The sequence below is a fragment of the Anneissia japonica genome, unplaced genomic scaffold (assembly GCF_011630105.1).
Source record: "Anneissia japonica isolate Jap-2015-1 unplaced genomic scaffold, ASM1163010v1 scaffold287579_len849171_cov184, whole genome shotgun sequence".
NCBI lineage: Eukaryota > Metazoa > Echinodermata > Crinoidea > Comatulida > Comatulidae > Anneissia > Anneissia japonica.
The window spans coordinates 13,187-27,667 of NW_022755335.1; the positions used below are offsets into that span (position 1 = coordinate 13,187).

At 34.5% G+C, this 14,481-nt stretch overlaps 2 protein-coding genes across 4 annotated transcripts in view; one reads left to right on the plus strand and one right to left on the minus strand.

Annotated features, from left to right (window-relative positions):
• The window catches only part of LOC117123405, a 9,516-nt gene extending 680 nt beyond the window's left edge, over positions 1-8,836 (plus strand). The window contains exons 1-8 of one of the 3 annotated variants that reach the window (XM_033269305.1): positions 3,954-4,082; positions 4,710-4,777; positions 5,329-5,433; positions 6,025-6,076; positions 6,337-6,536; positions 7,706-7,838; positions 8,065-8,128; positions 8,656-8,836. In XM_033269305.1, the coding sequence (XP_033125196.1) occupies positions 3,996-4,082; positions 4,710-4,777; positions 5,329-5,433; positions 6,025-6,076; positions 6,337-6,536; positions 7,706-7,838; positions 8,065-8,128; positions 8,656-8,801 (855 nt within the window). In that variant the 5' untranslated portion in view covers positions 3,954-3,995 and the 3' untranslated portion in view covers positions 8,802-8,836. Of the gene's footprint in view, positions 1-3,953; positions 4,083-4,156; positions 4,343-4,709; positions 4,778-5,328; positions 5,434-6,024; positions 6,077-6,336; positions 6,537-7,705; positions 7,839-8,064; positions 8,129-8,655 lie in introns of those variants that run through there. The other 2 variants (XM_033269307.1, XM_033269306.1) reach the window with 2 other exon arrangements.
• Positions 8,837-8,943: 107 nt separating this feature from the next.
• The window catches only part of LOC117123404 (HAUS augmin-like complex subunit 1), a 6,807-nt gene continuing 1,269 nt past the window's right edge, over positions 8,944-14,481 (minus strand). The window contains exons 2-8 of the mRNA XM_033269304.1: positions 13,700-13,874; positions 13,406-13,538; positions 11,947-12,081; positions 11,338-11,461; positions 10,342-10,407; positions 9,677-9,796; positions 8,944-9,471 (exon numbers count right to left, since the gene is read on the minus strand). Coding sequence (XP_033125195.1) covers positions 9,421-9,471; positions 9,677-9,796; positions 10,342-10,407; positions 11,338-11,461; positions 11,947-12,081; positions 13,406-13,538; positions 13,700-13,874 — 804 coding nt within the window. The 3' untranslated portion in view covers positions 8,944-9,420. The remainder of the gene's footprint in view (positions 9,472-9,676; positions 9,797-10,341; positions 10,408-11,337; positions 11,462-11,946; positions 12,082-13,405; positions 13,539-13,699; positions 13,875-14,481) is intronic.

Sequence of the window (14,481 nt, forward strand, 5' to 3'; positions counted from 1 at the left end):
GAGGGTCCCTGACCCGCCTCCAAATTTCCCAGGCCTTCGCCCTGCATCTGATTTCCGAACCGTCTTGATTCTCTGGCCCCATTTATAATGGGCTCACTTATCCGTGCATATAGAACAAACCCAGTGACGTAACGCATATGCCTGTCTCTTATACACATCTAGATGTGTATATAGCTTGATTATAGATCTGTATGAAATGACTGAAGGACTATCCTGGGCTTCGTATATACATTATAGGAGTGGATATCGACCTGGGTAGTTTGTCTAACACATTCATAATTAAATTTTATGCTACTATGATACAAAAACTCTACAACAGAGCATTGATATTACGGTCCAGTAAGAACACAAAAAACTAAGTAGATTAAAACAATGTGACTCGGTTTTAATTCGCAAATACCTTGTAATCCAATGACCAGAGGTAACTACTTCAGAGAGGCACTGGTTGGAGAGTACAGTCGAGGCCCTTAAGGCATATAAATTGGCCGAGGCTTTATACGTTTTATAGAGTTAAAAAAATTATTTTTACTGAAGTAATCTGTAGTAACCATTCCCCCTTGAACACCATTTCTATAGGCCTATTTCTGAGTTTAGAATTCAGGCCAGAAAAATTATGAAAGCAAATTATTTACAACTCATTATATTTTACAGAATATATTTTACTGAAGTAATCCATAATACCCTGTAGGATATCATCCGGGTATCTCCGAGTCCAGATTTCGACGAGGCCGGAATATTGATATTGTGTTTTGATATGAGCGATTGTGTCCATTACAATTTTCCATGATGACAAATAAATGATGAATCTGAATATCTGAATCTGAAGCTACTATTTTCATAAAAATACGTAGTATTATATATACTGATACCTTAATTTTACTTTTATCTATTTTAAAATATTTGCTTCTACTGGACACTATCCCGGTATTTCTGAGTCTAAGTTTCATGGCCTGAATATAGGATTACATATGAGAGTAATAGTGCCCGTACATAGGGCTAAAAATAATTAAACCATGTGACTAAGACAAATGCAAGTTTAATTTGTTATCAGTACCATAACTAGATGAATTTAGTTGCTTATTCCTACATGAATAAGTGACTGTGAAATAGGTCCAGAAACTTTCGGGTGCCAGGAAAGAATATAAAATATATAATTATGATGATGATGACGGTGATGTCGATGACGATGATGGTAATGGTGTTGACATAGATATGGCATGGATTGAGTAATAGAGACACTAATGCAGAAGTGAAGTGAGTCCAAGCTAGAATCAAGATGAAAGAAATGATCCCCGGTCAGATGCAGGGATAAAAGCCCGGAAAAACAAGCAGTCTGATTTGGAATAGACTTGGTGGTTTATATAGTCTTATTAATATTTCCAGAGAGCAAAGCGATTCTCCGATTGAGTGCCAGGGACTAAAATGTCACGGGGTTCTGGTTGTAGCATAATTATATATCAATGGCATGTTTGGAATTGATTAATCTAGTTATCGTTGCTTTGCATCGCACCAGAATTGTTGATTTTGGCTACCATACCTGGGCACCCCTCCCTCGTCCGACGCCACGACGAAGTTGTCGGGGGAAAAAAATCTATTTTAAAATCCATATCAAAGTTATTGTGATTGCTAATACCTAATATTGTGTCTACTAAAAGTATAATCGAATCAATGAGGTAGGGCCAACATTAAATTACAATATAGAAAGATAACAAGATCTGGCATAATTTAAACCCCTTTAGCATCTTGAGTGATAATTTTGGCAAATTTTGAATATATTTGCCCTAAGAAAAAAATATCTGGGGTCTCACACCTTTATGAACAGCTTAAATATATATATTAATTTGATGACAATTCAACCAATCCCAAAACAATCTTACGAACCGGCAAAGGCAGAAAAGTGCATTTCCAAGCGTCTATAAAACAACACCTTTCCGGGGGAGGGTCCCTGACCCGCCTCCAAATTTCCCAGGCCTTCGCCTTGCACCTGATTTCCGAACCGTCTTGATTCTCTGGCCCCATTTATAATGGGCTCACTTATCCGTGCATATAGAACAAACCCAGTGACGTAACGCATATGCGCTGCACGTGCAGCGGTCCCCAGGGCTCCCGACACTTAGGGACGCCTATCCATAAGGTCCTCGATCTATAACGCCTGACCCAAAAGGGATTTGTTGATACATAACAGCATAATGTGTCTCTTATATCGACTGTAGGACATATAATTATCATTATATCCAGTGGAGTATTAAAGGGGGTCTAGTCGGCCCACCAACACCCCTTAAGTTTGTCAAAAAATTGTTAATGGCGGTATTAAAAAAAATTATATTCAAATTTTAAGTCTGTGAGTGCCATTTCCTGCGGCCATCTTGAGGTGCAATAATCATAAATTCTCTTACTTCAGCCCCAACCACGTGGTAGGGCTGAGGTGGTATGCACCCTCCATCTGGAGGCCCCTCTATATCTTTCATTTTGTCGCTAAAACGATTCAGCGGAATTGTGCCAGGAACCCAAAAAGGGCCCTAGCAGTAAGTCGCAACCCTAGGCTCTAGCGTTACGTCATAGAGAACGAGGGGTGGTACCAGTGGGAACGGGTGGCCAGTCTTCCGTCAGGGAGAGCTCCCCGCCCCAATCGGTGTGAGAAACCACAATTCGTCGGGAAGAAAAAAAGGTTATATGTATTTTCTACATAATTATCTAAAATTGATTAAACAAATCTTTAAAACGCCTAAATTTTCGTGTTCCTGGGCCAGTTTCGAAATATTTTTTAGCGACGCCCACTTTGCTCTCGTCAGGGACATTCCCCTTCCGCGGGCTTCAAATGAATATTTAACCGAACTTGGGTCGAGTAAAATACATGTAATTTTTTTTCTCCCGGACAGGCGCGGAGGGGGGGGGGGAGAGGAGCTCTTCCCGATAGGGCTCTGGGCTCTGTCCCCGAGGCACCCAATGGTGCCACCCCTGATTTTAGGCGGGGATCGAGGTGCTTATTCAAATAACCACTAATTTAGCATAATTTCCCATCAGCCCTGACATAACGTAATTTGCATCACTGGTCCATACTAGTGGGGAACCAGATAACATACCCACTTCTGCTCCACCATGGTTGGGGCTGACTGTGACGTGAGCAAAAATGCTCCTGTACGAGGCCTGGAAATAGAAAACAAAATAAACTTCACACTTCATCAGGGGTTTATATTTCGATTACAAGTAATCATCCAAGTCCTGCATGACCAGTGGGCCTTTGTTGTGTGATGATGACAGTTTGGCCGACTGCTGCATTAATTGTTTTATTATATAGTCATTGTTACTATTTTTATTGTTATATACCTCTTAGGCTCCATTAGAAAAATTATTAGTTTATCACCCTATCAAAGAATAAAAACTGATGAGGGAGAGAGGTTTTTTTTTGTTTGTTTTTGCTTTTTATATGGCTAAATCTCGCCCCCATTTTACCGATGTTCACAAGTAAATCAATGTTAGGGACACATAAAAAATCATAAGAATGGAATTAAATTTATATTTAAAAAATATGCTTTTGTTGTACCAGTAAACATATTTTCAAGAAATCCTGAGGTTTTCAAGTGAAAAAAAGATGGAGAAACGACCGTTTGAAATATAAACATAGGCCTAGGCCTATGTTGTTTGAAAAAAAAAATAAATAAAAATCAGAATTTCCCCAAAAGTGATGAGGGAGGGGGTGATAAACTAATAATTTTGTTTATGAGGCCTAAACATTTTAAAATATAGGCCTATTTAAAATATATATAAATTTAAAACACAATTACAGCCAAAACAAAATCAAGTTTTTATTGCCCAAATGTTACAGAGGAACGTAAGGAAATTCGTCCAGAACTCGTTTACAGCAAAGATAATAAATAGCTATTTAAGTTCTTTGTTTACAGTTCCAGATTCGTCTTGTCCCAAAACGCGCCCTCTATATAATCACTAAAACCAAACTGCTAAAACTACGTCACCAAAACTTTTGACGAACGACGATGCGAGAGAGGGATCGGGCTAGGCCTACAATTAATTATTCATTTACATCGTCCATAGGCCTATATTTTATCATTTATACACTTCAGGTAGGTTAGGATTTTAAATTGAAGTTAAAATTATGATTTAATTGACATAATCAAACCAGACTACGCTAGGTAGGCTAGCCTACGTCAGTCATTATTATAAACATAGGCCTAGCTAGGGCCTAGGCTAGGCCTACTTCTACTAGCCTACTAGGCCTAGGCTAGTACTACTACTAGCCTACTAGGTCATACTATATACTGTAATTATAGCTGCCTAGGTCTAAACTACTAGGGCATACTGTATTATAGCTGCCTAGACTACAGTAACTAATTATTATTATAGGCCTAGATAGGGAGGGCCTAGGCTTTAGTTAGGCTTGGCTACCTAGGGCCTAGCTAGTCCTTCCTATCTATAGTGTGGTCCATAGCCTGTGTGGTGTGGTCTCCTAACCTAACTTAACCTTAACATTAAACTTGGCGTATGGGTTTTCTGCTTCATTGATGTTCTTTGCTTGAATTGATTCATTTTTAAGCCCACAGACCCAAAAATATTTTAAAATTTAACCCTTAACTTAACCCCAGTCAGATTGGTGGCTTACAACAGACTTTATTAAAGAGGTAGGGTCTTCATTATATTAAAACCATACTGTCATGAATTTCAAGCTCATTATTTTTTGTTTTCTTGTATAGAGTATGCAACTGGAGAATGGTGAGTTTCCTAGCAAAGCAGGCGATGTAACAATGCTGCCGTTCGTCAAGTAAGTGAGCCAAGAAACGTGTGAGCCACAAAAATGTGCAAAAATTCTCCCTGGCTGAAAAATCTCTCTTTATACTGTTTCATGTTCTACTGTAGTGTACTAGCATTAGTGACGAGCTATGTTTAATTAATTAAGTGAACGCAAATTAATAAGTCAATTTCTTAAATTATCATCAGTCCTAGTTATTAGGTGACTCCACAGTGCACAAGGCGTGACAAGGGTGGATCCAGCAGGGGCACTGGAGCCTGTGTACACTCCTCCATCGGTCTTGCCAAAAAATTTTAAGAAGGGAGAAAAAATTGAGATGAGTTACTATGTAACTGAGTAAACTGAAATGTTAATGTTATTATAAAGTAAATGTGTGTTAGATTGTAGTCAGTAACAGCAATAAACAGCAAATGTAAATGAACTATAACAATTTTTCCTCTGATTGTGTGATATGTGATAACATGAGCACACTTAAAACATAAAATTTGTTGAGAATTGGTCAGTACACCAGCCAAAATATTCTGATTTTCATGTGCTGCATTTTAAAATTACTACTGTATTAGATCATCATCTACGGTATCCAGAGTACAAGAAAACATGAGAGTGGAGCAACTAAAAAAACATGGATCCATTGAAAGGCCACTAGCAAAAGAAGACAATACATTCTGGTAAATCTTCTGTATAATTTCAAACAGTTAATTAAGTCTACAGGAAATCTGCAATAAACATATTATGGGTGGACCAAAAGAAAAATCTGGGTCGGGCCATGCGATGTGCAAAGCACTGAGTGGATGTGGGTGTTTTGAGATTTTTGTTTAGAAATGCTTGACCATAGACACATCTGGTACATGAAATTTAAATTGAAAACTAGTGTGTTTTGGAGTACAGTAGTGTGCTCCCCTCTCTTTCTCTCTTCTCTTTTTTTCTGTTTTTTTTTCCGGTGGGGAGGGGGGTCTAGCTCCGTTTCCCCTGGATCTGCCCCTGCATAAACATAATCATAATTTGAAGCCATTATAAACAGAAAAGAAAACATTAGTGCTAAATACAAAAATGAACATATGATGAAGTGCAGTAATTAGATATCTCTACAGGTAAAATTGTTGTTTTGTACCCAATAAGTATGTAAATGCATTTTGATAAATCTTACAATATATTTTGTTTGGCAGTCCTAAAAAAAAGTAATTTAGACTTACGAGGGCCTTTGAAGAAAATGTACTGAAAGAAGACATTTGAAAATCATGTTTGTTATATTATTACAGGAATGATGGTTTATCTATGCCAATGTTTCACATTGAAGAAAAGAAGGGAGTGGTATGTAATAGACATTTGCATGTTTAATTTAGCATAATATCTAGAAAGTCAGAGAATCAGTTACACATAAATTGAGGCCTTCCAATCCCAGTCTTGGGTTCAAATTCTAAGCCAGGCACTCACTGCCTTGTACGACCGTTGGCTGACGAATCTCCGCTCCGTCTGAGCGCAGTGTGTGCCAGGCTTAAGCCTTGTAAGGATACGTAGTTCATAAAACACAGTATTATTTTAATTAATGTAATCATAATCATGTTTTTTAGCTTTCTGGAAAAATTGTAAGGAAACATGGAAATCCATTAAAGCTATCACCACCATTTTGCGACTTTAAGAGAGATCTTATACATCCCAGCATGCTTATCACACGGAAAAAGACAAGGAAAGAAAAGAAGCAGAGGAAACTGGGATTCAATATTGATGAACATTTGGCCCAGTTAAAGAGGAAACAATCACGAGTTGGCAGGTTAGAATCTACATCTGTCCCAACTTAATTTTAACAAATTTATCCATATTATTATATTCTCTGAATACTAATGTAATAAATATAGAAATTGATTTGGTAGGAAAATTTCAAGATGTTGCTTGCTGCATCATCCTTCTCGTCATCAGTTCATATTTTTGTAAACAGTTTCTTCAGCAGTCAGAATAATGATAGTACTGTACCTTCAACCTGATTGTAGTTTTAAAACATACACTGCTCCTAATCCAATAGATCTATGCCCACTGTTGTTATGTACATAGTTCTATGCCCACTGTTGTTATGTACTGTACATAGTTTTATAATTATGAATTTTTATATTATTCAAAACATATACAGTAGATATTAGCCCATGACTTTGTAGCAGTAAAGTTTTTTTAATCATCCATTACATACCGTACAACCTCAAATTTAAAACATGCTTGGTTTATACAGCAGTGATTTAATGCATGCAGATTGATGTTACAGTGGTCCTATTTATTGTTTTATAGTTGTAATTTCAAAAATTTACAGCATTCATTTTGAAAAGAGGCCCCCATCTTTACTTTGCAAAAGCAGACTCGAAAAGAAGCCCGTCCAAAGTTTGCAAAAACTTTAGAAGCCCAGAGCTTCAATTTGAGGTTTTAAGGTATACTGTTTGTGAAAAACAGGGCACTCAATGCACTTTCTGGTCGCTATGTAAAACGCAATGATACAACGTGCACGCAATGAGATCATTTTGAATGACGATCTGTTCAGACTGCCACCGACAATCAGCAGACAATGTGGCGTCGTCTAACGCTCACAGGGTGTGAAGTTGGATTTATGGGCCGACAGTTGTACGACCAACGTACAATGCAGTGAGTGCCCTGCTTTAGAGTTACACAAATATAGAAAGAAGGCAAATATTTAGAATTGCTTAATTTTTGTATTTTAGAATCTCTTTAGATATGTGTATTGTTAAAAGTTAATAACTTATTTGGTCAATTTAAATTAGCTATTCAATATTTTAATTGCATTTTTAGTGTTATACAAATTATATTGGTATATCTTTAGGTTATCAAATAATAATATTAAATATTATTAATGCCATCAATTCAAGTCATTATTTGTCATATTATATTACACTTTTTAAAATAACTTTCATTTATGTCTGTCAAATACACATTTTCCAGCAATTTACCTAGGACAAAAGCTTTCTTCTCTGAGAGAAGTGTCAATGTCACCAGAGAAAAACTCACCACACAGATCAGAATGCTAATACCTGATGAAACAGAAAGTACTCATAAAAGCATGGACAAATCACAGGTATGCATACCACATCGTAATGCTTGGTTTTCAGTCGTCAAAATTCTTCTATGAATTGGAAAACCTCCCAAAAACCCCACAGTATTCCAGACATGTATCTTGTGAGCAAGCAAAATCTTTTGCAAACTATTAGGCCCATCTCTCTCTCGGCCCAACTGTTGGCCACCTAATATCAATTCAGTATTCAATACAGTCATGGAATGACATGACTTTTGCAATCTTACAGGCACTACTTGAAGAGACCAATGAAGCTGCACAAGACCATTGTCAGATTGATGTTAAATTCAATGGTAATACAGACATATTTGTTTCGAGCTTTACATTACATTTTGTTCATTGGTGAAATAATTAAAAATATAATGATAGCAAAACAAAAATTGATATAGTGTACAGTATTCCATTTTGAAAAAAATTGCTAGAAAATGTGACAGGATATAATTTAATGTCGGTTTTAGCCCGAGTCAACATCAAGAACCATATTTTTTCATTAGTGTAATGAAGGTGTAATGTATTGTTTTAGTATGGTACTATATATTAAGAAGATTAAGAAGCATATTTGATATTGATTCAATCCACTTTAACACCCTAATTATATTTTACCAGTGTGGAACCAATAAACATGTATTGTATTGCAACATTAATCAATCCACTTTAATTTTTGATTACCATAGTGAGATGAATAAACATGTATCGAATTGTATTGTGATATTAATGAGCATATTGAAATCCATCCACAGTTTGATTTTAATCATCCTAATAACATTATCTGTAATGTGGTACAGTATATATATTTCAAATACTATTTTTCTTTTATTAGCTCCAGCTGAAATAGATGAATTTACAAATCCATTTCTAAGGAAACCAAGAATGATGTATCCAATGAATTTTAAGAATGACATTAGTACTGAAGAAGAAAACAAGTTAAAACAAAATACCTTTGGAAAGTTTATAGTTGAAGAGTAGCAGATCAACCACCAGTCCACCAGTGGTAGATGCAGAGAGGGGCACAGGAGGCCATGCACTGCACTATGCTACTCTATTCCAGATTGGTCAACACTGCACTATAATCATTTCACACAAAACAACTAGCCACAAAACATTAGAGTTATTTAGTTAAGATGTATATTTATTAGTCTTATATGGTAGTCATGCAAACAGTGTGCCTATGTAGTTACTTTACATTTTGCTACACACTAGGTTAACACAGCAATAGAAAATTTAGGATGCTTATCTTAATACTACAAGCATGATGAAAACAGGCATTAATTGAACACATGGTACTTATAATATAGAACAATACAGAAAATGCAAACAAAAAACTCAATATATATACTGTACAGTAATTACAGTATAATATTAATTATTATCATATGATTAAACCACGTATGTTTATATTATTTATTCGAAACTTTTAATGGGTCTATGTGCAATTTATTAAATACGAAAATGCAATCAAATAAAAATGGATATAAAATAAATTATATGCTGTTAGTGAATATTTATATTATTGACAATAAATTGGGGGTTTTTTTAAAGATTAAAAACCCAATGGTCACTTAAGTTTCATTTTAAATATTTTCAGTTATGTTCGCATTGCATCAATATTTCTTGCCAATTCTGCTTCTAGTGATTCCTGTTTAAAAAAAATGAAGGAAAATAGTAATTTAGTTCGCACATCCTACATGAAAGTTGACATAAGAAATGGTTGATGGAGAATAATTATTAAATATTATTGCCATTGTGGCAATAAAGATAATTATAAAACTTGAAGACTATCTTTTTGTTTGATCTGCACAGTTTTCTTCTTAGAATATAGTACAATACATAAATAAACCTACCAGTTCTTGTTTGGCTTCTTCAATCTTTACTTTCGTTAACGATACGTTGGGAGGAAGACAATGGTAACTGTCAAGCTTAGATTTCAAGGGTGCAAGCTTTGCTTTTAAGTTACCGAGGTACTGTAACATAAAAAAAGGAAATAAGATGATGTGATACTCTCTAACTTCAGACTGGCAAAGACAGTTCATTGGGTTAATTTAAATAGCAACTGCAAGAAACTGGCCTAACCAAGGTTTAGAGATGATGTCAACAGGAGGTGCCAATTAATACCTACAATATCCTACTTTATTGACACTGATTGGCACAGTTTGCTTTTCTGTTAATTTAGAAATTTAATATTAATACTAACACAACTTTATTATGATTTAAAATCAATCAGACATAACAAACACGTTTTTATTTTTATTCCATGGGGGTTTAATATACAAGGTATTACAAGTGCTTATTATTGTATTTGATTGAAATTAACCACAAAATTGTTAATTTCTGTATGTGTCCTGTGTACAGCCAGATCTCCCCAGAAACTATCCGGGCTCCACCACAAGAACCTACACAGTATCCTCTAAACCATTTTAACTGCTTTAAAAAAAAAAAAAAGACCTCAAATGGAAAAAGTTAGTATTGCTGATGGAAAAAAAATTGTCAATCAGAAGATAATACATACTTCAGCTTCTTTAACAAGACTCTGATGACTTAGTGAATCACTAAACCCATTCTCGTTGAGCTGATCCTGAAAGAATATCACACACACCATTTTATGTTTTATTAAACCACTGATTTTTTATAAGTATTGTTTTTATATACCCTTTATAAAAAGATAATTATCAAACTCCAAAAAGCTACAATGATTCTAATACATAAGTACTATCTATATCAAACATATCAATTGTACCCATAGAGATATTATAACTATTAAGCTGACAATGAGAGGATGAAGCAATGCAGAGTTGTGTATGTGTACCATACAAGATGGCCGCCATTGGAAAGCGCCACTTTCAGGCTTGGTATACATACTAAAACCATAAATACGCCCTTTTGCTATTATATCATTAATAATTATTAAAAATAATAAATGACAGTGTAGCCAAAATGAGGCCAAGTGGAGTACCTGATTTAAAAATAAAGTGCTGTTGAATGAGTTTCAACATAGCTATATTCAAAACTTTCATTTTAAGTTGAGGGCGCCATTGGAACAATGCTTAGCGTATTATGATTGGCTGAATGTAATGCAGCCATCTTATACACAACTCTGCGTATTTTTAACATTGAATACATTCAAATTCTAGTATTCTTATTACAACTCTATGGTTGTACCCCATGCATTTTATTTATTTATTGTTTATTTACTATTTTATTCATTTGTATGTTTACTTAGGTTTTTTACTTTTTTTTTATACATTTACTTCAGTCAACATTACCTGATTTATATATCCATTTTTTCTAAAAGCAATAAATAAATTTCAATTTGACACAACCATTTTTAGTTATTAAAGGTGAAGCACCTTCACGTAATACATTTAGCTAAATAATAAGCTATGATCAAATAACATAATAACCATCAATTTAAATGACAAATGATGCAATGTAATAAATTCAACAATTCATTTGAACTATGACCACATCACTCTAGATGACAATTTTTCTATCAAAAATCACAAACCTTCAGTTGTTGCCGTTTAGTAGCGTATTCTCGTATTTTGTTATGTAAAAACCCAGTAGTGCGAACCTTCTTTTCTAGCTCTGGTCCTGCATATTGAGACTGATCTTCTAAGGCATCAAGAGCTCTGAAAATATTCAAAATATGTACACAGGTTGTTAACAGATTTGGCCTGTAATTAGAAATACAGTAAAACTTGCCTGTTGACTTTGCCTACTCAAATAATTTCTAAGACGATTTTATTTTACATACCAAATTGTTATATTTCCAATAATCAATGATCTGTAAGTCAAATTTTATCTAAGTCAAACAATTTTTCAATGCCATTTTGGACTTGACTAAAGCAAGTTTGACTGTAGTTTTCATAAAGCTAAAGGTATGAACTTATCAGAGGTCACATAGTGATCTTCAATTGGAGTTTCTTTAATTAAAGGAGACCTTTATTTCAAAATTAAATTAATTTTTGTTTGTACAGTAGTAAACAACAAATCTTGGCTTTTTACAGAATCTGAACATAAAACATGGATTAGACTATACAGGTCCATGTTAACCGAAGAAATCAAATTAATAGGCAATACAGTAAAAGAACCTGAACAATATTATGTATATTACCTTTTTAAGCTGGAAGCTTTAATGAAAGCGGCCTTGGTTTTGGTGAATAGCTGTTCATTTTGTTTTGTTTCAGTGCAATGTTCACTTTGTGTTTCCATCATTGACTGGGTTAAATTGCTCATCTGCAGTAAATAACTAACCAGAGAGGCAAATAATCACACAATATCAGACAAAAAAGTTTATTCAAATTTATTATTATTTTATTATATATATTTTTGTTCTGTGATTTTGTTTTTATTATCACTATGATGCTGTAAAATAAATTTTTTATAAACCAGTTATTACTGGGTGGTACTGAATGTAAATGATAAACTGTATGTATACAATTATATAATAAGCTTAATTCTCTTTAACAGGACCATACTGCAAACTATATTAATTTGTTTCATACTTCAATTGCATCCAACAGCAAGTGTAAAAGATGGTATAAAAATGATCAGATGCTCTATTATGTAGGCCTTTTATGTACTCTTTTTGGGTCCCTGCAAGGCGGATCCCAGAACCTCACTGTTGTTGCTCTTCTTGTTCTTGTTGTTACCAGAACTTTAAAAGCATCCAGCGTCGCCAGTTCTGAATGGATGTGCAGGAAATTTTATACACATAACCTAAAGGTTATTTCCAACAAATTTTCATGGCCCTTTTTTTAGGTTTGACCCCAGGGTGCCTCCTACACCTACAAAACAAAACAGGGGTTCCTGCAAGTACTGTACATAGCTGCCAATACCACTAATAGGACATGTCGCAGTCAGTTAGCAATGTGTTCTAAGGGAATAAGGAAAACAAAGGTCGTGAATTTGAATCTCATCTTGGTATTTAATTTTCTTTTTTTTTTTTTTCTATTTTAAGACATTTTATTTATTTATTTTTTTTAATTATTTATTATGACCCCTTGCCGAAAACCCAATATAATAATTTCCTCCATGCTTTAAGCATGTTTTAAGTGTCAACAAAAAGCCTTGTCTGAAAGGTGCATACACGAAGCGTTAAATGCTGAATAAAAGTAATCTCAGTTTAATGCACGGACCAGTGAGCAGTTGCTCTTGTTAAAGATTGCTTTGTAAAGCAATACTGTACTGTACTGTATATCCTGTGGAGATGTAAGATGAATGAATCATTATCTGTAAATGATGAACATCAGTAAAAATACTAAAAAATATTAAATAGATAATTAACTAAATAAGTTTGTCAGATAAATAAGTGAAGTAAATAGGTAAAAAAAGTAAAATACAAATGATTAAAAATAGTAATTAAATAAACAATAAATAATAAAATGCATTAATAATTAATGAATTAATAAGTTATAACCTTATAATATTATAAAATTATAACCATGATATCAATTAATGTATAAATGTGAACATGGTTTGATACTGTGTAAAATGTGGGAGTGGTTTGTGCAGCGATTGCAATTCAGGCTCTGAACCTTGAGGTTGGGTTTTGGACCACTCACTGTTCTCACCTGCTTGTTGTGACATCTTTAATTTCCAGTATAGTAGCAACCCTAGCAAGCGTTCTTAAGCTCACTGACCCAGACTGGGATAAGCAAGGTGTTGATAAACCAACGGATTCTAATATTTGACTAAGACGCTTTGCTGAAAATAAAGAAATCTATTGCTTTAGAAGCACATATAAACTAATCATAAGAATTTCTAATAATAAATGTGATTTATAATCCTTATTCAAGTTTTAAGAAATTTCTCACAAGTTAATATTTGCATGTCGACCAACCAATATTTAATAATGAAGTTCACACCTTCAGCTTCATATTCTGTTGTTTTTTGGTTCAAATCTGCAAGAATAATTTGGGCATCACGGTTGCGTTCCTTATTTTTCTGCATCAGTTTAATGATCGTTTCTAGATTGCGTTCATTTATTTCATATTGAGGAATCTCTTCATCAAGGAACACTTCCTCAAGCCATGACTGCACCTTTGTAAATAAAGGTAAAGTAACATTTGAAGATTGTATTGTGAATATATTCCTGTTTCTGTTTATTTACTGCCATAATTTACATTAATAAAACTTTATTTAAATGTGAATGCTTGTCTCACCCATTAACCTTGTTCAACAAAGTTATGATGTCAAACAATTTTATTCGAAATGATGATAGAAAAAGAAATGGAAAATAAAGGATTAACAAAATGATATCAAGTAAACATGCAAAAAAGGAGGTTTGGTTTTCTACAAAATTGTAGTATCAGATAGTTAGTAGGTAGGCCTTCCAAATTTCAGTGCTGTCCACTTGGCTTGGGCCCCAGTAATAAACAAATTGGCCTGCTTTAACTGAGTCCTAAACCAAGCCTCAGAGACTTGAGTACATAGGCTTATAGGTTGGCCTATATAAGTAGATTAGCAAGATGACAGATAGGCCTGCCTGTACTAGGCCTACTACTAATAGGCCTAGTACTAGTATAGTGCTGCGAATTCGATCCAACTCGGCCACAAGTCAACTCGGCCACAAGTCAACTCAGCCACAAGTCAACTCGGCCACAAATCAACTCGGCCACAAAAAGTTCGGCTACAGCCAACTCGGCCA